This window comes from Megalopta genalis, chromosome 11, assembly GCF_051020955.1.
Source record: "Megalopta genalis isolate 19385.01 chromosome 11, iyMegGena1_principal, whole genome shotgun sequence".
NCBI classification, from domain to species: domain Eukaryota; kingdom Metazoa; phylum Arthropoda; class Insecta; order Hymenoptera; family Halictidae; genus Megalopta; species Megalopta genalis.
The window spans coordinates 11,402,135-11,424,508 of record NC_135023.1 but is presented as its reverse complement, the minus strand read 5'-3'; the positions used below and the strand labels follow the sequence as shown (position 1 = coordinate 11,424,508).

General features: G+C 41.2%; 2 protein-coding genes and 1 long non-coding RNA gene across 9 annotated transcripts in view; 2 read left to right on the top strand and 1 right to left on the bottom strand.

The window, feature by feature from the left end:
• The window catches only part of MTPAP (mitochondrial poly(A) polymerase), a 29,427-nt gene extending 24,647 nt beyond the window's left edge, over nucleotides 1–4,780 (top strand). The window contains exons 1-8 of one of the 3 annotated variants that reach the window (XM_076525069.1): nucleotides 2,045–2,227; nucleotides 2,679–2,854; nucleotides 2,932–3,156; nucleotides 3,226–3,444; nucleotides 3,536–3,747; nucleotides 3,820–4,040; nucleotides 4,101–4,277; nucleotides 4,389–4,780. In XM_076525069.1, coding sequence (XP_076381184.1) covers nucleotides 2,095–2,227; nucleotides 2,679–2,854; nucleotides 2,932–3,156; nucleotides 3,226–3,444; nucleotides 3,536–3,747; nucleotides 3,820–4,040; nucleotides 4,101–4,277; nucleotides 4,389–4,558 — 1,533 coding nt within the window. In that variant the 5' untranslated portion in view covers nucleotides 2,045–2,094 and the 3' untranslated portion in view covers nucleotides 4,559–4,780. Of the gene's footprint in view, nucleotides 1–2,044; nucleotides 2,228–2,678; nucleotides 2,855–2,931; nucleotides 3,157–3,225; nucleotides 3,445–3,535; nucleotides 3,748–3,819; nucleotides 4,041–4,100 lie in introns of those variants that run through there. The other 2 variants (XM_033479949.2, XM_076525070.1) reach the window with 2 other exon arrangements.
• Nucleotides 4,781–4,989: 209 nt separating this feature from the next.
• On the bottom strand, nucleotides 4,990–14,445 carry LOC117226015 (RING finger protein 207). Of its 5 annotated transcripts, XM_076525067.1 has the most exons (9): nucleotides 14,295–14,445; nucleotides 13,887–14,138; nucleotides 13,112–13,260; nucleotides 12,246–13,030; nucleotides 11,332–11,679; nucleotides 10,907–11,192; nucleotides 10,312–10,704; nucleotides 8,341–8,612; nucleotides 4,990–8,259 (listed from the first exon to the last, which is right to left on the bottom strand). In XM_076525067.1, exons 2-9 carry the CDS (start codon nucleotides 14,111–14,113, stop codon nucleotides 8,044–8,046), a joined length of 2,676 nt encoding a protein of 891 aa, XP_076381182.1. In that variant the 5' UTR covers nucleotides 14,114–14,138; nucleotides 14,295–14,445; the 3' UTR covers nucleotides 4,990–8,043. The 5 variants fall into 5 exon arrangements, with proteins under 5 accessions (XP_076381182.1, XP_033335833.2, XP_033335836.2 ...); XM_033479942.2 differs by having other exon boundaries at nucleotides 4,990–8,612; XM_033479945.2 differs by having other exon boundaries at nucleotides 4,990–8,612; nucleotides 11,332–11,676.
• Nucleotides 10,668–19,126, top strand: LOC117226017 (uncharacterized). The gene is made up of 7 exons (XR_013034369.1): nucleotides 10,668–10,824; nucleotides 10,918–11,281; nucleotides 11,452–13,047; nucleotides 13,159–13,364; nucleotides 13,567–13,731; nucleotides 13,893–14,811; nucleotides 15,380–19,126. It is a non-coding gene; the product is annotated as an uncharacterized LOC117226017 (long non-coding RNA).
• The last annotated feature ends 3,248 nt before the right edge of the window (nucleotides 19,127–22,374 follow it).

Below are 22,374 nucleotides of genomic sequence, written 5' to 3'. Positions count from 1 at the left end.
GTTTCGAAATGGGAGATATTTGAGCAAATCTGGACGAATTAATGAATAGTTGATTAGTCGTTGAAAGGGAAGAGAGATAGAAAGATCGTTTACGATCGTGAAGAATTGAAAAAATAATTTTTAGAGGCGGCACGGACTTTAGAGGTATTTTAAAAACATTTTTCACGACTGTAGATAAATAACTTTGAACAAATAAAAGATAATATTAAAGGATTACGTAGAGTTGCTAAGGATGTAAAAAAGAGAAGTAGTATATTTAAAAGAGTGGATACGGATAGATGAGAGTGCTAAACTGATAAAGAAACGATAAGGGAGGGATGGAAAGAGTGTTTGAAGATCGCAGATCTTTTCTAAGGACGCTGGACAATTTTTCTCGGAGACAGGGACAAAGAATGAACAGAGTGGAAGGAAATGACGAAGACAGATGCTGGTAGGAGGAAGAACGAGGATCTGCAATGATCTACAGAGTGATTGAACGATCGACCGCTAGAGCGCGACACTAAAAGGAGTTTTTTTTGCTCGGCGCTGGATCTGCGATAGAGATGGCCACTGCGGTTAATGAATAAACAATTTATTCCCTAGATACAAAATCATCTCATCTTAACTATTTAAAATAATAGGAGAATTCTGCTGTTTGTGCAGTTGATCGACGAAAGAAAGATAGCCAGGACATTAATAAAGCGTCACATATTGCATTAACCCTTAAGATCCATTTCTACGAATTCGAATTTTTGAATAACCGGTTTAAACTTTTAGTTGTTGATATTATAGAAAAGTTGGTCACGAAGAAATTTATTCATAAAAGAAAACTGATAGAACTTTAATGGATTTGGTTGATAAAATTTTAGAAGCGTCCACCGTTTAAGGTTTGAAGGGACACGATTAATTCTAAGCTTCATTTTAACTTAAAAAAAAAGACACCTCTGTCGATCAGTATCACCGTTTTAAATGATTTTATATGAACCTATTTGCTTACAGAAGTATTGTATCGGATATAAAAAAATTTAATAACATGAAAAGTCTTTTGAAAAATGTTATAGCATTTTTTGGTAGTCTGTCGAGTACAAAGGTTTAAAGTTTGCGAGGAGGCGAGGTGTGGGAATTTTGGAAATGTTCGACGCGACTCGAACCCATCGCTGGCGACTGGAGTCTCGCGAAAAAGGGGTAGAAGGAATAAAGTGAGAGGAAGAAAATGGCTGCGGATAGTAAAAGGAAGAGGATAGATTGCATTTACGTCATCGCCCGGGTTAGATGCTGTGCCACGATCCTCTCGAGGGATGTAGACTTCGCGATTCTTCTTGATTCCCTCCGAGCAAAATACTTTGTAACCGATCGGGCGAAAACCTGTTGCGCTCCAGAGCCTTTTTTTCCGTGAAAGAATCGGTCTCTGATTCTTACACAAACTTTGTACGACATTCGAACGAACAGAAAATGGAATGCGACACAATTAAACACTCGGAATGCGGTAAAATGAAACGTGCAATCTTAATTTTCGATGACATTTAATAATAGTCTTGAGAAAGTGAAAGAGGAGTTTTTGCAGTTCTTTGGAGAATTTTTATTTGTTCAATTCATTGGAGAACTTTTGGGAGAGTTCTTCCGATGAAAATCATTAAATTCCTATCAATTATAACACAGCCCTTAAAAAATCAATTTTACTAGGCTTCTGGTAATAAAGTGTTAATTCCAATTTTTAATTAGAGAAAAAATAACTTAACGTCTGTCATTTAAAATTCCATCGACCAAGTCTAGGATCGATATTATTTATTAATAATTAACTAAATAAATATTATGTCTGCAAGTCGTAAAGACAAATATTCAGTAATTACATTAATTAATTTTATATATTCGAAAAAATACGCAAGCACACTTTTGCCGTTTCATTTTTTCGAAATTAAATGGCGAACGAAAAATTGTTTGATTTGTAAATTTTTCAAATTGGTGACGTAATGAATTTTTCTTTTAAATAAGTGTCATCTATTGATGAATGTCGACAACAAGATCCGTATGGACGAATGATGTTATCGACGCTAACAATTTTACCAGCAGAATACACAACACGTGTTTGGGCATGTATCATAATACCAGTCTATCATGGCACTTGTTTATAGAATTACTACAAACTTGTATACATTATTAAATAGTAATTATTGGAAGTATTCAGTAATGGTAACGAGGCTAAAATCAAGGAAACATTCCTTTCGAAAACCAGAAACAAAAGATAACCGTATGTTAATTCATATAATCATTAGTATCCTAACCTGTACTACCACATCTTTATTACTTGTTTTCTTCATTGTTTACTATTATACTCATTTCTGTTATTTATTAGTACAACTTGAATAACAAAATGATCATTCGTAATTTTGTTTTATACACTTTTTCCTTATGATATCGACATAATTTTAACGGATTTTAACTTACAATTCTTCAAAATACTTATATATAAGCACATATATATCGCTTATGCGACATAAAAATACAGTTATTAATACATAAACTCGTTAAGGAGATGATAGACATGGTAAATTTAGACTTTGATTATTCCAGTTGTCATTAACTGTTACAGTGGTAATGACTACTCCAGCAGCTTTATACTTATTTAACAGTGTTATTATGGAGTAGTTTGTATGAATTAAATGTTGTAAATTTAATTAATTCTTTGCATTTTCTAATAGATTCAAGTGAAATGGAAAAAAATTTTTCCGAGATACATAAGTTTAGACGATCTCAAGCGCGTAGAAGTGTTCTACTGCAGCTAAAAGAATTTAAGCAAATCGGTCAGTGTCAACAATTTTTGGAGTCATTTGGAAAATTGGAAAGTATATTTCACTATACCACAAAATTGGAAAATGTATGTGTATTTTTTATAGTTGTTACTGTGAAGTAAAAATAATTTTACTATGATTTCTATTGCAATGTTATCTTTAGCCAAATATGATATTAGCGGAATATTGTACAACCGATTCAGTGAATAACATATTACGACAAGCAACGTATAAGGATATAACTGAGTATATTGCTATACCTACGAAAATACTACAATATCACGAAATAGATTTATCAAACGTAAATAACAATATCACTTTTCAAAAGTATAGTCATCACTATCCTACCTGGGCCTCTACAAGAGCTAATCTATTACATCCAAAACATGTAATGTATTACCATATTATGCATATTAACAATTTTACTATGATAGTAAAAGAATATTCTCTTTTTTAGATATCAGATCAAATGTTATTACTGTATGATACATTGAAATTGACAGACATTGACATAAGATTGAGATACTACACTGTGAATCAATTAAATTTTGTCTTGTGTAAATTATTCCCAACCATTTCTGTCTTACCATTTGGTTCATCTGTATCTGGTTTTGGAGAGATGGGATGTGACTTGGACTTAGTATGTACATTCAGCCACAATTCAAAGATTCGAAAAGTAAGTGTGCATTCTGATTATTTTTACACGTCCAGATGACACACATTTCCATAGACTTTACAAGAATTGATTGAACATATGTGTTTCACAGGATCATGACAGCAAATTAATATTTTCTTCAAAACCATTTTGTCTTGTTGAAAGATTTGACCAACGAGAATTTCTGAAACAATTGAGTGTATTGCTGGACAAATTTATTCCTGGTGTATCTAATGTGCAATGCGTTCTCCAAGCTCGTGTCCCCATTGTTAAATTCCGGTTTGGTCCCACAAGCATGCAATGCGACCTCAGTACCAACAACTTGTAAATATCATGGGGCTAGTATGTTTTTACATATAATGGTCCAATGTAATCTATATCTTACTTGTTTCATAGATCTGGTTTCTACATGTCTCAAATGTTCTATACTCTTGCAAACATAGACTGCAGGATTAGGCCACTGATATTCACCATTCGCAAATGGGCAAGATCTCATGGTGTAACGAGTAACATACCTGGTTCTAAGATAACAAATTTCTCTTTGATGCTATTGATAGTGCACTATTTACAACATATAAACATGGTGCCTCCTTTGCGTAAAATTTTGTTATCATCACGTAAGTCAAATGAATGTTCTAAGTGTTTATTCGTACGATTGATTAAATGCTTTTTTTCAGAAATGTCGATATGGAATTGCAATACAAAAAATGTAAAGAAAATGGAAAAACTCCTGTACGGTTTTTTTGAGTATTATGCTACCTTCGACTTCCACATGCACGCCATATGCGTCCTAGACGGATATGTCAAACAGAAACCAGACGCGACACCTCTTTATATTCATAATCCTTTGGACAGTACGTTGAATGTTAGCAGAAACATCACTATTTACGAGTTGAAGATATTCATTGAAGCAGTTCTAAATACAATAAAAATATGGAACAATAGCAAAGTCATTCACATTTTAGATCTAATAGATGAACCTTCTTCGAAGGATGCGAAGAAAGAGCATCATGAAATAAGGATGAGAAAACTCGATGAAAACAAGCCTGAAATACTGGAAAAGATATTAAAAGACGATGCGGCTGAGGCCATCAAACTAGATCAGACCGATAAAATGCAAGAAATAATAAAATAATAACAAATTGAACTGTTGAATTTTCTACGATCTGCTTGTTTCTGCATTTAAGTATGATGATTTCCTTCCCGTTGTGTTGTATATTGAGGCTTCACAGATGGCAACTCGTCAAGACTCTGTAGATAGTATTTTAGACGAATTTTTATTCAGCAAAGCATTTACGACTTTGTTATGGATAATTTCCAAATAAAATCGACCCAGATATCAGGGAACAAATTCAAAGACACATGTCCCAATATTTAAGGGAAAGTTCCGTTATCTAGGACCTCGTTGAAAGTTATTTCTACCTTATGAAAATTATGACAATGATAGCACATCATTTTTAAAGAGAGGAAGTACGATATTTTTGCAATCTATCAGGATAATATTTAATTATGTACATATAAAAACATGTGTACAAAAACGCAAGAGGGATAAAATTGAGACCGCCATACTCGGTAACTTGTATATTTCTCTATTATCAGCAATTCGACAGTTCTCATACATGCTTAGTCGCGTACATTTTCTATAATTGGTAACGTCCGCGCGATCCGTTCTCGGATCCATGACCATTTCTATCGATCGTGTTTGACTCTCGCGAGGATCGTCTGCATGCATCCTACCGGAAGTTGCGATCATTTTAATAAATCCACGTGGAATGCTTGTGCATCCTTCGTTACCACTGTTCATATTATATCCTCTGATCGATGGAACGTGGCGGACGATGCATCCCCATACGAGTATTTTCGCGATTAGGCTATTGTTGCTTCTCGAGCGGGGGAGTGTTGTCGTTTAAATTCGTAATATGTACTGTGGCTGGCAGTGTTTAAGTTCGCTAACTACAACTTCCTCCACCCAACGGGATAAATTCGTCGCGCGACGTCGGTGTGTACACGTGTAACTGTTTCTCGTATATTCTGTTTTTTTCTTTTCTTTTCTTAATTATTACAAAGTAGCCACGTCGCCACGTATTTCTGTGTATATAAACTCTAATTACAATGAATCAGTTCGATCGATCAATTTTATCTTGAGCAGCTTTGGAGACTCGATACTCAGCTAATGAAATCCGTGATAAAATGTCCTCTTCGTGGTTTAGTCATCGATTTTGGAACCTGTTCCACTCTTGGATCAGCGACTATTAGGCACAGGAAAAATTCTGCAGACTTGAAACTATGTAAATAAACTCAATAGTTCATCTGCTTTCTGATAGCTGTGATATATACATATAACGATAACTTTCCACAGACTGCGAATTTTATGCATTTGAAACCATCACAAATGTTAATTTGCTTCTGCAGTTTCTACAGTAAATGCCAGATTTTTATGAGAAATAAAATAAAAGTATTTGTATCATCATTATAGTCGTAATCGTTGATTTAACAAATGCCTTGAACAGTTGAGAAAGAGGAATTTAATGCCGCAGAATTTTTTTCTACGCCTAGTAATCGTGTCGCGCGCAACATAAAGAAAAGAAAATGTAAAATTCCGTTGGTTTCCAGGAATCTCCAGCCTCGAAGAGTTAATCGACGAGAAGATCGTAAAACCACGCTGATTTCGAGTCGAGTCTCCGTTTCGAAACGTCGCTGGAGGTGTTTCGTCAACGACGAGTATACCGGGCAACGCGTAATCGTTCTTCCTTCCTCGTCCTCTTCATCGTCTTCTTTTTTTCGAATTTTCTGTTTACGTATTACTCCACTAGTGGCAGCGATACATCGTGACCTTCGGCGCTTCAAAGTGCAATAAAAAAGCTATTCAATAAAAAACGGAGAAGCGTTCTACGCTGAAGGCTCTGTTGACGACCCTGAAACAACCCGTTGACCAGACACAAAACGGGTGTAGAAAACTCGACGAATTGGGGGATCGACGAGAACGAAACATGAAAACCATTATGCGTTATGGTCGTTCGCGAAGGTGATGTTCGTTTGAGCTGGCCGCGGATGTTTATGCAAGAAACAGATGTTTATTAAACAAGATTGAAACTTCGTCAACCCCTGCGCGCTGCCATTTTTTCATCAATTTCTATCATCGGCATCATTTTCGACTCCTTGTCCAAGCGCAAACGGAGATTCATTTCTATAATTCCTTTGAGAATTTTGTCACCGTTCAGTGAAAATGTCGCAAGATCTATTTTTTTTTCTTTTTTTTTTGAGCAATGTTGAATTTTCAAAATAAGTATTTATGCAAGAAATTGTAAATATTAAAGCTTCGAACTTGTTTGGTCTGGTTGCACGGACAAGGGATCGATTAATGTAATTTCTGAACGTTGCGCAAGGGTTGCAGCCCGAGTTGGACTGTTCACAAAAGATGAATGTTCGACGACCATCGTACGTTATGAATGCATAAAATCCGCAGTCTAGTTTTAAAGGTGCGCATCCTCGAAGGTGGCGGCGATATTTATTCTTTCCGTCCTCGTTCTTTTCCTTTCTCATTCATCCAAACGAATGATTCTTGACTCTCGTGATCGCGCTCGATTTCAATGCATACAATATATTTATACACGTCACGCGAAATGCCCTTTGATCATCGTTCGTGTCCGTAATATCTCCTAATAAAACGTTCAAAATGGTCGAAAAGAATCTCGTGGGACCCTTTCGCGTAACAATATTTCTCTACTAATTAACAATGTACTAATGATCGAAAGGTATAGTCCTTCGATTATACTTTCCCGAATGTACGCTAGGTGTTTGGAGGGTTTTCGATTCCGTCCCAGATAGCCGGACGCGCGGCCGAATAAATCTACGTTACTCAACAGCATGATCGATCTAACGTAAGTACCGTGTTTCAGGTTCGCTCTTTTCGCCACCGATTCATTAAAAGCAACATCAAACGAACGATGGTATCACGGACGATTGTTTTTACAAAGGAAAGACTGAACAATCTTCCTGGCATCATTGAATGAACGTCCCTACAAGAACTCATTAAACTTCTTGCTAGCTCCTCTCGTGGTTAAGTATCAGAGAAATATAGAAGTAGACACTCGTATCTGTCAACTTTGAAGATAGTTGAAATCAAACGAAACTAGGACAAATCAAGATAAGCACTATTAAAGGAGGAGCTGGCAGCTTCAAGATAATAGAGACTGATAACTTGGTATAGTATAAAACAGACACCGCAACCTACTGATATACCTTTGCTTAAAATCATTCTGAAACGATCAACTGTTCTGTTATTGAGAGTGAAGCAATCTCTTCCACAACTCTCATCCTTCCATTTTATACCATGCTTCCAGAGAAACTCAATCGTACAGGTTCTAAAGTTGGATTATGCTTCGGGTGTAAATAGCATACATCCTAACATCTTGACTAAAGAGAACTACGCTAGGAGAAACTGAAAATGGATGGTGTATTGTGTTGGTCTACTGTCGCCAAGCATTTGCGTCTAGTCAGAGAAAAGGATTGCCAGCTGATGCAGACAATCGGCTCTCCGGCCGTCCGACTATCTGGTCAGGACACCTCGGAAAGCTCCCCGAACCCGCACCCTGACTATCCCCGTATCGAAGCGGCGCTTCAATTCGTCTTGCTCTTCCTGTGATGGCGGCGATGATGCATGTAGTGATAGTACTCATGCGACCTGGTCTCCTGAACCGCCGCCACCAAGTTGCGCACGTCCTCCTCGTGTCCCTCGAAGCTGTCCGATTTCTTGAGCTGGCCAAGAGACGCAGTGGCGCCTTCGCTGCTCCGTTTGTTCTTGAGCCGCGGAAACGTTTCCCAGGAACGCTGCTTCTGCACCAGAGACGACGACTTCGATGTAGGCCCGATCAAAACAACCAGTGTTTTCCTTGGTTCCTGCGCGGATTGACCTACCGTCCCATCGGCGATGCTCGACCGTCTGCTACCGGAGCCGGTGGTGCTCAGACTGTCGCAACTCGCGCGCCGACGCCTCCTCACCTCCGTCGACGCTTTGTCGTCCGCGTAGAACACGTCCTCCGAGTCACTGGCCGGGTACACTTTCACGCCCTTGCCGGGCGGTATCGGATGCTCGTCCGGAACAGCGTGCACCTGCGCCTGGACACGTTTCTTCGCCTCGCCCATGCTGGACGCTTCGGAAATCCGCTGGTACTCCCCTTCCTCGCCTGCTGGAACCAGGCGCACCACTTCAGCAAACGTTCACTGGCTCGACTAGCACAGTAATGCCCCGGCAATTCATCCAGGAACTATGATCTGCTTTCTAAAAGAAGAGACCTGGGATTCATTGCCGTTATCGCGAATCTCTTCTTTCAAAAAGCAGGATATAGTTTGCACAGTAACGACTAGCAGAGTAATGCCCCGATAATCGACCATTGGACACGGCTATGATTCTGCTTTTCGAAGGAGGAGACCTGAGACTCGTTGCTAGCCCACGCCATTATTTGTGAATCTCTTCTTTCAAAAAGCAGAACACACAGTTTAGAGAAAGCGGCGACTGCGCGCGTCTCCTTTATCGGAGCGAATTGTGTTTGTTATCTCGTCGTGTAACCGCCTTCGAACGAAACTACAGCCGTTCCTCGTGTCAATTTCAATGAAGCGGTGCGAGACGTGTGTGAAAATTGTTGGCAGAAGACGGTGGAACGCGGCCAAAGAGCACGGACGAGCAAACACGAGACAAGCGATCCTTAAATTCCACGGCGAGGGGCTGTCTAACTGTATAAAGATGTATTTTTCTTGCTTTGATAACCGGGACCGGCATATCCAAGTTACCCTAACGTTCGATTTCCGATAATCGTGCTCACACATTTTGATCTCCCGGGGACAATTAATTGTTCCGACGCGGCGGAGAGTACACAGAATCACGTTCGACAGACAATCCAATCGGACCACGAGCACCGTTTCTAATTTACTCCCCGTGCAAGGTGTTTGTCTGATCGTTTTATGCCATTGAATGGCGCTGCGCGGAGACAATCGGGCGCTGGTTTTAATTGAATCCCGGCCGCCCGCACGCGTTGTTTTAATTGCGATTCTAATGGCGTTCGATCAGAAGGACACTCGAACGGCGGAGCCGCAGAACAAAGGTAACCGTCTCATTATACGCACAAGAAATAACTCCAGCGTGTCGTTAAATTTATTATACGAACCCTCCGAGCGATTTAATCAGCCTGTTTGTCGATTTGACAGCGTACAATCATTTCTCGCATAGTCTCAAAGGCAACGGAAAACAATGCACGCAATATTTTGGCATTTCGGAGAAACGTCTTCGCCTGGTAAATCGTGGGCGTCAGTTTTCATTCAAAAAATAGTGCTGTCGTTACACCGTCCAACAAAATTTACTCTTTCCTTTTCTTCTTACATCGTCCTAAATTTAAAATCAAAATCGATCGCTCTATGTCAAAAGTTCTTTGTATATCAACTGTATAAATACCAGACATGTATTTTTGTTGTTTTTTTTTGCAAGAAACGATCCTAATAGACTCTCTCAAGTAAAAGAATATATAATATACACTTCGATAATATTATAAAAACGAATGATCAATATGTACAATTCATTTTTGTGTTGGACAGTGTCGTTAGACAACAGAGACAGACAAACACTGTGCACATGGTCCTGAATTGGGCACGAACGAAGTATAATAATTCTCGTGTGCGTTCATCAGGGTTTTATTTCCATTGAATTCATAATGCTATCTACATAGTCCTGTGGTGGTGTGTGTTTCAGAGAAAGAGAGAAAAAAAGAGGGAGAGTGTCATCATCAGTTTCCGTCGGATCATCGGCAAATCCGTGGTCACTGTCCTAATTCGATCCAGGCCAATACCGACGCGCTTAGTTAGTCGTGCAAGCGATCCTCACGGATTTGTTCTTACCAGTCGTGTGTGACTGTGGTTGCTGGGAGTCTGCGTATCTTTCCGGTCGGTCGAGACCTTCCGCGGAATTGTCACCGCTGCCACCCTTCAGGGAACGACACAGGGAGCGCACCTTGCTGGCCGACGAATGACCAGGCGGTGTTTTCGGTTTGGAACCGTCCGGCGATTTCCTCGACCGTCGACTCTGGCTTCGATCACGGCCGTCCTCTCTGCCGGGCGACTTCTTCCGGTCGTCTTTACTCCTAGCCTTCTCAATCAGCTGGCTGAGGACTCCTCGCTTTGAGGAGTCGGCTGGCCTAGGGGTCGCATACGCGATGATGTTTCCGCTGGAGTCCAGCACCGCTCCGACCCCCTCGGATGGGGTGAGGCAACGCGTTGGCATCTCCTTTGTTTCTGCAGAAAGTGGTCAAATTTAGCACCGACAGTCTTCAATATCTCAGTGAAGAAATAACGGAACACATTAGGGAGCGGTTTGGAATGAGTATCTTAGATAAAACTCATAATTTTCTTTCGGTAAGAGACTATTAGAAACGTCTTGTTATTGTTAAACTTTTATAACCGATTGCAATTACAATCTGACACTCTTTCTCAATACCTTTCATGTAGAGAGCATTGTCGGCACTGGTGACAGTGGGACGCTGCTGGCGATGATCCTTGGTCGGCGCCTGAGTCTGAGGCTGCTGCGACGGCTCCTGCATGTGCAGTCGTGCCAGGTGATCCAGCAGCACTTGTAGATCCTGATTGCTAGCTGCGTCTGAGACTGCTATGCTCACTTCACCAGCTGTTACACCCGTCGTGAAGGATTTTATAAATGGCTCCAATTGTTGGGCTAGGCTTTGCAGCTGCTTCACCTGACTCCTCAAAGACAATATATCGTTCATCTGAAACAGGATCAAAATCGACGAGGTCAAAGATGCGTGTGTTTCTTTGCTGGATAGGAGAGGCTAGCTGAATTTAGACCAGAACTAAGGTAAGCCACTCTATATATATGTATAAAGGAGAAATTTTATTTGTTAGTACCTGAGAGTGGAAGATCTCCTTCTCTATACGAATCCTACACAATTGTTCGTCCCATAAGCCATCGAACACATTCCTCAGTTTCTCTAATTCTAACTGATGATGCTCCAATTGTCGTTCTAGCAGCCGACAGTCCTTGACCACATGTTCGTAGCGTAAACCCAGAGGCGGAGTGTTGGCCCTCCTCAACAGAGATACATCGTGATGAAGCTCCCCCAAGCGCTCCTTCACCATCAGCAACTGCTGGTTCAATTCCTTCAGCCGACTGTCGAACGTCCTACAGTGGTTGGAGAACGGTTCACCATCCATTCCGCCTTTCGTTGGGACCCTCTGCGGAGCCTTGCTGCTCTGCTTGGAATTGAAATGTGTCATATGTGATCACCGATCATTCGCCCGATCGTGTATCATTGATACGGGTCTGAGTAAATTGTCTGACTACCACATCCTGCTAAGAACACTAGCGGGAAATCAAAGTTGTCTGTCTGGCGAACCACCAGTTGCGCTACGAGAATGTGCTGGGTGTTCTGTGGCAGTATTTTCAAAGTGGATTCAGCAATAGTACAGGTTTCCAGCTTCGGGCACAAAGTAGCTACCTCGGATGTATATGTAGTTTCATTAAGACTTATAAGCTCTGCGTTCTTTTTTCTATAATGTCGCTGCTACCAAATCCTGCTCCGAAGTGTGGGTTCTCCGCAGCCCAGAACACCCTGCACAACTGTCTAATCTGGCTACGGACTACCACCATATACCAAGTACAAGCCACATCATATATATCGAGAGTAAAATCCTGTCAACGAAAATACTTACACAGAAGTGTGCACGAGAAATGCAGTGAAAAAGAAACTTGTAATATGAACGTAAAGATGGAGAGAGTTTGTAAATCGAGAGAGCTGGCCAGGCCGAATGTGGTTAGCTACCTGAATCACCGGTGGCTCCTGCTGCATCATCCCATGAGTTTGATCGTACAACGACTCTTTCGGGGTCTGCGCCTGCCCTACGAACGGCTGCAGTGACCTGGCGAACTCGTTTCTGTAGTTTGTTTTCAAGTAGGCAGTCATTAACGGCGGTCTGGATGGGTGGCCCAGCTGGGCGACGCGGCTCAGTCGTTCCAACATGGGATGAGCTAGCTCGAGAAATTGGAACTTTGTCGCGTCGTTGGTGAACGCGGTGCACAACATCAAATGCATTTGCAATACGGGAAGCGCGCTGCCTAGCGACAGCAGTTGGCTCCGAACCATTCTATCCTTAGTTTCGAACTGTCTCTGCAGCTCTGTTAACACGCTCCCATGAGTCTTGGTGATGGCCTCCTGCATGCCTTGACAAAACGAGTTCAGCGCCTTCTTCTCAGATTCTAAACTATGTCGTAGTTCATTTAGCTGTGACATTAAAGCTCTCACTCCATCCTCCACTCCCGCTTGCAGATCCCGGATTGATTTCACTGCTCTCTCCATCTTCTTGTACGCTTGCTGGTAAGCACTCTCGATGTCTACACAATGTATTCTGGCTTCGGCTGGTGTGTCACGGGAACAGGTGGCACAGAGCATGCATTTTGCGCTCTGGCTGAACATTATGTACGGTTCCCCATGAGTTGAGCAACGACGTTGGGTGTCTTTACTGCACTTGCTCATGTGCACCACTTCATGCGAAGAAAACATTTTTGCACGATGCGTATGCTCCCTGCAGTGTGTACACAGCGCTTGTCCTGAGAAAGATTATGTTGTGAGTATATATTGTGGAACAGTTATTTTTCATTTATTCTTAAGCATACATTTCAATTACATACCACATGTTGTACAAAAGAACATTGTAGACTTGTCTCTCTTGTCGCAGTTGGCACATGGTGGGTTCTTCGAGTTGGCCAACTCAACTAGCTGACGTATCAGCTGATCGGACGGTGGTAGTTGTGCTCCATCACCCAGCTGCGTTTGTTGTCTGTGCACAAAAATATTTTCTATATTTTTGCAAGCTAAAGTGGAAATGTGTCAGAAGGTTATAAAGGGTACTAAGCAGTAGAAATTTATAGACACAGCTTACAGGTAAGACAAACAATGTTGTAAATAGTTACGGTAGTGTGAATCGCAGAAGTTTCATACTGCATAGTAATCCATAACATGCATGTGTTACAATGAATGTTAGAACATATTAAAATAAGTGCTTGTAGTGAAACAATAGACAAACAAAAGTCTCCCACAGAATTGAAAGTATCGTACTCAGGCTAACGTAAATATATAATTCCAGATTCTGTATCGGAAAGGATCCGTAGGTCTGTTTTCGAATACCAGATTGACCAAAGTATACGACACGTAGCAAGTAGCAAGTGGAACAAAAGATCTCAGACAGCGTAAGGTTGGCAAAGATATTTCCAGAACTAGCAACTGCGTACAACAATAACGTACTAACAAGGTAATGTGCTTCGCAGTGTGTACGCATCGATTTAGGAGAAATGTACAAAACAGTAGAAGACACTGGTAACGTGCAGATGTTAGCCAAACCTAACCCAGACCTGGGATCGTCACCCACCCTAAGGACGCCATGCAATAACAGTCGTTGTTATCTACCCGCAGGTGGAACAGGTGACCTTTCCATCAATGCTACGGATGCAGCGAGCACAAAACGTGTGAAAACAGGACAGCAGACAGGGCTCGTTGTAATAGTCGTGGCAGACAGCGCAGATCAGAGGGTTCCTGGGCCCGCCACTGGGTACACCTGTCGTACCGTCGCTTTCGCCGACGCCGACGCCGACGCCGACACCGACCCCGTCGACAGCCGACCCCGAGCTCGCCATCGTCGGCCAAACCAACGGCGGCCACCTGGAAACCAGAGGATCACTCAGCCAACCCTCGTTTGGGCACTCCTCGGACGTTTCACATTTCACCGTTTCCAGTTACACCCCTCGCGCACCAAACCACTCCCTCGCGAAACACGGAGATGGATTTTTCAACAGAAAATAACGTTAGATTGTTTACCCCAAGACCGTTGGCCCGCCCGCCGCAGAAAACCCTGATGGATAGTTTATCGGCTCGTCATTCTAACGTAGTTTGGTGGGCAACCCCGTTTGCGCCTGACGATCGGCTCTGACGTCACTGAGGTGCCACCAATCTCGCCCTCTTCCACGCTGGGGTGGTACGTACACAGAGAAAAGAGGACGGGCTGCTGTGCTGCTGCTGCTGCTGCACGCGGCTATGGAGGTGTGCTCGTGCACACACAGACTGTATACACACAGCTCCCCTCTGACGTAAGCGCGAGAGGGTGGTTGTGCGCTTACGTGCTCGCCCGCCAGCGATGGGTATACAACTTCATCCCCAGCCCGAGTTCTCGAACAAATCACTGGATTAATATACTATTGTTCCCCATGCTAACGTTTCACGCTGTAATGCGTGTTAATCCCCCGGCGTATTCTCTCGTAAAATCTCTTCGAACCACCATCGTATGCTCACGGGATGTGTAACGGGAGTTACAGCGTAGTTGCTCAATAGCTCTTCGGTAAGCAAATGTAAATGCATAAATTGCTATTCGCTTTTCAATGCAGATATATCCATCCATAAATAATCAGAAAGTTCTATTAGAAAAGCGAATACTTTTAGATACGGCTTTATTTGAGATGTATTTCCTGTAAGGTCTAAGAGCTCAGCTTCTCACCCTAGAATTATAAATGAAACACATTAATCTATTCATTTGATACGGTCGCTACCAGTTTTCACAAGAACCTTCATAGCCGTAACACTTGATTAAATATTGTCCCTTTGTGAAATGCAAAGAAAATATTGTCAATGCCATACCATAATTTTAAGTTATGCTGTATACGAAATTAATGTATGAACGCTGGTAGCAAACGTGTAAAATGTACAGTGTGAAATAGGCTATCTGACATTGTAGTATTTTTAACTCTTACCACTCTAACTTCAAATCTGTCTGTATCAGGCACTCTTGTTTCCATTTGCAAGATTGCCTGAAGATTATTATTGATGATCGTTGGACACACCAAACAGTTGCAATGATAAAGATTAATGCATTCATTGGAATGGAGATCTAACTGGATCCGTTGTTTCAGGTGACTCAGCGGCGTACTCGAAGCCACCGCTACCAGCAGATTTTGCGAGTGTTGGTGCCACGGGGCTAGGATCTATGTGCGTGAGAGTGGCAACCCCCGGCGTCGCCGCCCCTCGGCACCTCCGTCACCCCGTTTTCTGCACTCCTGCAGGGATCTATATGCCCGATATATATACATTCGACCTGCCGACGTGTACATGTGCGAGCTGCTGGTAGCGAGAGACGAGCGTGTTCTGCTCTGCACGGGAGAGAGCATGGGCTCGCGTATATAAAGCGGTGCAAAACAGAAAAAAAGAAGGGACGGGTTGCTGCTAGGGCGGAGGAGGAAGTAGGAGGTGGAAAAAAAAATGAAAGAAAGAGAGAAGGGAAGTGGGATTATGCATATTCCTTTGTAACCAACGGCTTTTCGTTCCGCAGTTTTCATCCACTCGTCGCCACGACATTAACGGGACGCAATACTAAAATTTGTCCTTCTGCCCTTCGCCCTCCCCGGCGTAGGGTGTGCGCCCTTGTAACCTACAAAAGCTGGCGGCTGCATAAGCATGCTAACTCCTTCCCGACAATCTTTCCCCCATCTCCTGTTTCCATTCGCTAGACGATTGTCCCCTTTCCACCCCCACCCCCCACCACGCCAGTAACCCTCAGGTTCGCCCCCTTCCATTTTTCTCGTTTTCTCTGTGTTTCTCTGTCGCCCGCGGATTCCGCGAGAGACCGGACCTTCATCTAATCGTTCCGCTCGGATTCCAGGATTTATTTGTCTGCGACAATGGCCGGCCTGCGAGCGAACCGGAGCACCACCAGCTCTCCCTATCGATCGTTTAAAAGATCCTACGGGAGAAGGACGCGTCGGAAACGTGTACTTAGACCGCCAATCTGCAGCCAGAATCGACCGATTCGCACCCTCGGACCTGGACCTGGACCTGCATACCCGGACCACATCAAACCGCCCTGATTAATTAACCGTTTCGCGGTCGAGCGTCTCCTCGAGGATAATGAGAATCTGTTTGCGGCTAATAGGGGTGGCGCGGGTTAGGCGAAAAAATTCGGCTGGAATTCTGACGGGATGGTGACGCGGGAAACGTTGTGACAACGTGAAAATTGGGCACCAAGCGAATCGATGTCTTGTTTATCGTACGGTCAGGGACTCGTCGTGAAAGTCTGTTTGCCATGAACATGTAAAAATCCACGGTACAATGACGATAGGGTCTTTGTTGCGCGCATTGAGTGCACGGCCGGCTAGTTATTTCTTTAGTAATCCCTTATGAGCGCCGCGGTCGAAAGTACCCAAGGCTATTGAATTAGTTTCCAGCCCCTAAATCCGATATCCTATGTATTCGTCGAGGGAAAAACACGCGGCCTACGTGCTCAGGGAAATATCCAACGGCTGGAGAGTGGATAGCTGACCCTCGAACGGGTCAGTGAATGCTAATTCCGCGACTCTTCCTCCCCTCTCCGGCAACCGCAATGTGCATCTCCTTCGAACTGCACAACCGAGACCGGTCCAAAAAATTCCATCCCCGTAGAAGGCATCAGGGAAATTACTGCGTCTACCTTTCTGTAATGCCTCGCATGATCCAGTCTCGAGCGTCATCTTCGTGGTTGTCCTTTTGTGATGCGCCACGGGTCACGGGTTCCAGACCAACCTTTGCTGAATGGCGCAGGAGTCATTGTATTGCGAGGCTCCTTGCGAGAACGTAAGCCTCGATGCACCCTCGACCACTATGCAAATGTACATCCCTGAAATACATGAAATCGTACGAACTCTGCGCCTCATCGAGCAAGAAGGTCTCTTTAAGAGAAGTAAATCGAGCGTATTTGGCAAATTTAAGAAGCATATCTCTTCGTTGTTTTCCGCCCAAAAATTCTTGTCGAAGGGCAAAAGTTTTAAATAGATGTGCCGGAACGCGTTAATTTTGTTTGTCCAACGAGCTTCTTCGAATCCGTAAAATTGTAATGATCAAGCCGTACCGAAGCTCATAATCGGCGGTAGCGGTAATAACTGCAGTAGGGTGCAAGAAATGCGTCGACTCTGCCGGAACAGCCGCAATTTCCCGCGGAGAGCGTCCTCCGGGCTGCAGGTTTCAAGGGGCGTCTCCTGTGAAACTCTATTTAATTTTTCCGTCGTCACAGATTCACAGGAATTAATATACGCCGGTGGCTTTCGATTAATTAAGAGTGGCTCCGTGTAGTTACAGGGATAATTCTACGGTCGTGCCGGGGCGTTTGTGTGTTTGCCATCCGAGCTGGTGTGTGCGCGCTCGTATTCGCGTCATTGTAACTGGTCGAGTGTTCCACGCGCTTTTGATTCGCCGATACTCAATGCGCGGTTCTCCGTTCGCGTGATCCGATCGACCGGTAAAATTTCACCGTGTTCGGGTTTATTAATATTCGTTTAATGTAGCAGCGACGATTATCGGTGGCACGTGAATTTTATCGAGGAACAGGCTTTCCCAAAACAGAAGGTCCAAATTGAATCGCGGAGCCTATTCTCGTTCGTGAGCCTAATTTTCATGTTGTTACAACGTTTCCCCCGTTATCATCTCAATTAGAATTCCAGTCGAATTTTTTTCATCCTTCGTAGATTCAAGTACGTGTTTTACTTTCTGTTTGATATCCAGAGATTTTATTTTAAGAGTAATAATACAGTTTCCATAGGAAAATTATCTTTCTACTATCACCGCATTTGGCAATATTTAATTTGGCAATATTTAATTAGTAAGAACAATTCTGTCCCACGTTATTACGAGATTTTCTGTATCATATCTTATTTCTGGATTTTGAAACAGCCAGTACAGAGATATCAGGGAAGTTATTACATTCCCAGGCAGTTCCCCGCGGAATAGCGTTCCATTCTTTGAAAGTTAGTTAACCAGCGACGTCTGCGGCTCTTTTCTTCCACTGCGCCTATACTCTGTATTCTCGCGGTAGACGTGGTCGTTAATGATACGTGGTTCATGATATTCGCGTCCCATTCAAGATCGGTCTGCGTGTCCCTGCAGCTGCCCATTTAATTACTTGGTGTCACCGTTGCTTGAAAATTTTATATCGCAACGGGTAAGGATGACGCCATAGAAACCAATTGGTACACAAATTATGTCAGAGAAATTATTAGAGAAACGTGCGAGTCTATAAGGCGTCCGCGAATAATATATATATAATTATATTATATTATATTATATATAATTATATTATATTATATTATATTATATTATATTATATTATATTATATTATATTATATTATATTATATTATATTATATTATATTATATTATATTATATTATATTATATTATATTATATTATATTATATTATATATATTTTAGACTATGCTGCATTTTGAATAATTTCAGAGACGCATGATTCAGCAGGTCGGTATCTGCTGTACAGATTTCGTTATATAAATGGTATTATTATCTAGGGGTGGGTAGCCTCTTGATAAATACGAGATGGAGTCACCAGCGTTTTCCATTAGGAATTAAAAAGAAGTTCAATTCAAATAGAAATATTCTCCGGATCGAGAAACGCAGTTTCGGTTTCGACCTGTCTCAAGAACAAATTGTTACAGTTGTATTTTTTGTGCCGACTCGAGGTCGCCCGCTACCCCGATTAACTCAGCGTGGCAAATCCTGAAGTCATTTGCTCGGCAAGTTCAGCTGTCTTCGTCCTGACTTCCTTTCATTACTATAAAAGGGTTGTAAAATAATGTAACAATTGTAATGTGTAAAAATAAAAGTACTGTTAAACGGAATCGAAACGTATTTTTATTCACTGATTTTCCTAAAGCTTTTATCTTTATTCCTACATATTCCTTTCCCGTTCATGTTAGTGAGAAAGTTTTAAGGTTTGGCTTTCCATCGACTTAAAATACTTGCTGCTTGTATCAGGAGAACATGATAATCTTTGAGGAGGTATTCCAAAATTACCCCTGCCTGGCTTTTCATTGACTTGTACTACTGAAATTTCGAAAAATTTCCGAAAATCTCGAGTATCAGGAGCACATGATAACCTTTGAAGAGGTATCCTGAAATTGTTTGTCTGGCTTGTGGTTGAGTTGTACTACTTGCGAGGAAATTTTCGAAAATTTTCGCCGAAAATTCGACTTTTTGTATCAGGAGAACATAATATGCGAGGAGGTATCTCGTTTGTTTGAAATTTCAGTAGCACAAATCAATAAAAAGCCAGGCAAACAATTTTGGAATACCTCCTCAAAGATTATCATGTGCTCCTGATACTCGAGATTTCTCGAAAATTTTCGAAATTTCAGTAGCACAAGTCAATAAAAAGCCAGACAAACAATTTTGGGATACCTCCTCAAAGATTATCATGCTCGCCTGATACAAGTAGCAAGTAGTTTAGGTCAATGGAAAGCCAGACAAACAATTTTGGGATACCTCCTCAAAGATTATCATGTTCTCCTGATACAAGTAGCAAGTAGTTTAGGTCAATGGAAAGCCAGACCTTAAAACCTTCTCACTGGCATGTGAACCGGAAAGGAATGCGTAGGAATAGAGATAAAAGCTTTAGCAAAATCAATAAATAAAAAGACGTTTGAATCGAGTTTTATAGTACTTTTATTTTGACAAATTACAGTGTTCTTATTCAATTTTACAATCATTTTATAATAATGAAGGGGTGTCTGGACGAAGCCGGCATTCGGTACGGCTACCTTTCTCGCAACGACGACAATAAGACGCACGCACGCACGCAGTAGATGTCGAGTAATTATTGCAGACCTAAAGTGGATCAGAGAAGAAGTCTCCGAAGGCTCCGATTCTTTGAAAGCGAGAAACAAGAGTAAGAGCAGAAGGCTCTGAGTCGAGGGTGACGCGCCGCGCGCAATGCTTGCACAAGCCTTAGAGCCCTACAGATCTCGATGTTCGACACTTCGCTATGAGGAATGTTCGTTTAAAGTTTCACCCTCCATCACTGGATGACCGTTCCTCGCCGGCACTAGGCGCAGTTAAGAGAACTTAGAACGTCTTACATGCTAAAAACATGCGTCGTCAAAGGAACATGCTCAAGATAGAGAAACGACAGTGTGGATGCATTCCTTATATTGAGGAAGTGGCTCGTTCATTTAAAATGTTGGGGACTTCTATAATACTATATAATAATAATAATATATAATATAATAGTAGTAATGATAATAATAATAATAATAATAATAATAATATATAATACTATAATACTTGAAGAATGTTCCAGGAATGCGACAGAGATGGATATTGAGAGCATATGTAATATATAATAATATATAATATAATATAATAATATAGTAATATATAATATATATATTATATATAATATAATATAATAATATAGTAATATATAATACATATATTATATATAATATAATATAATAATATAGTAATATATATAATATATATATAATATATATTATATTACAATCTATAGATTGTAATTATGCATGCTTAAAAATCAATTTAAAAAATGTTACGTCAGTGTTATGTTTATATGGACGATTCGAAAGTTAATAGCACTTACTGTGCTCTAAAAAAGTTTATAATAGTACGAAAACAAATTTTTTAGTATTCACTGCAGAATCTGTGGCAATATAGGAGACCTTAAATTTAGCTTTAAATAATTGTAACGAATCATATATCTGAGATACTCGCTAAGTGTAATTATGTGCATTAATAGTATTATACAAACATTAATGTTAAAACTAATAATTATATTATCGACGTTAAGCAGAAATCATCTATAGTTAAGGCAAATAGTGATAAGAATGAAATAGTATTTATGTGGGTAACATCACACTGTGGTATCAAGGGGAACGAACTTAGCGGATGAGAGGGCTAAAGGGCAGCTTAGAAAGTACACATTCCTGAGCTGGGGATGCCACTTACGGACTTTAGAGAGCTTCTCAAGAAAAGAATGTGGGGGAACATTTCAAGAGGTCGCTTGAAATAGAATTTAAATGCGAAGGTATTGCTATTGTAACTCATTTTATGAAAACAGGAGAAAACCGCGGTTCTCTAAAAATAAAGGCTGCCCAAGGAAAATAACAATCATTGAAAAATTACAATCATTATAACACAAGGAAGTCTCTTGCCAGGCTGTGCAAAATTAGGAGCCCTGAGTGCGAATGTTCATATCCTGTTCAGGATATTGATTATATTATGTGGCAATGTCCTCTGTGAGATAATGGCAAAAGTTTGATGATAGACAAATTGAAGAGAAATAAGTGGACTGCACATACTGATCTTACAAAATTGTATGTTCTTAGATCCATCATTTTATGCAGAAATTTAGTATCGTCGTGTTTTATTCAATTTGATGGAAAATAACGAATATTATCTAAAATAATTTATATACTCATTGAAGATCCTTTGCGTAGTTCCAAAACGTGCCGCATGTCGCCGTTGGCATCAGATTCCAGGAATTAGTCACTAGCGACACCTGTTAGGTCACTTTGCATTAGCCTGTCGATAATTTTGGCTAACAGTTTGGGCGTTTTGTCGCTGCACGAATTGGCGCTGCACGGAGCTCGTTGTTTAGTTCGAAATACGACCGCTAGTGTCGCTAGCGTAGCCCATTAAAGCATTTGAACGAAATAAATGAGGCATGAAAAAATATGATCATTAGGCTTTCCCATTGAGAATTTGTAATTTTTAGGGAACCGATTTTTTATAGCTGGAAGAGTGAACTTTGTAACAGGTCTACGGCGATCTGAAAAGCATTACGTTAACACGATAAAAAATATAATATAATAACCGATAGATTAAATCTAATCTGTCTAAATATAATAATCTAATCTAAATATAATAACCGATTGCCCCGATTACCAGAAACTGGAGGCGTTTTGGAAAACTGAATTTTCTATACTTCACACGATAAAAATTGATGTACTCGTCTCGGATCAAATTAAAGCTTGACGATCACGTGACATTCTTGATCGGTAATAATTTTACTTTAACGTGACAAATTCCGATTTTATAAATGAGATATTTATCGCTTCAAATCTTTGCAAGA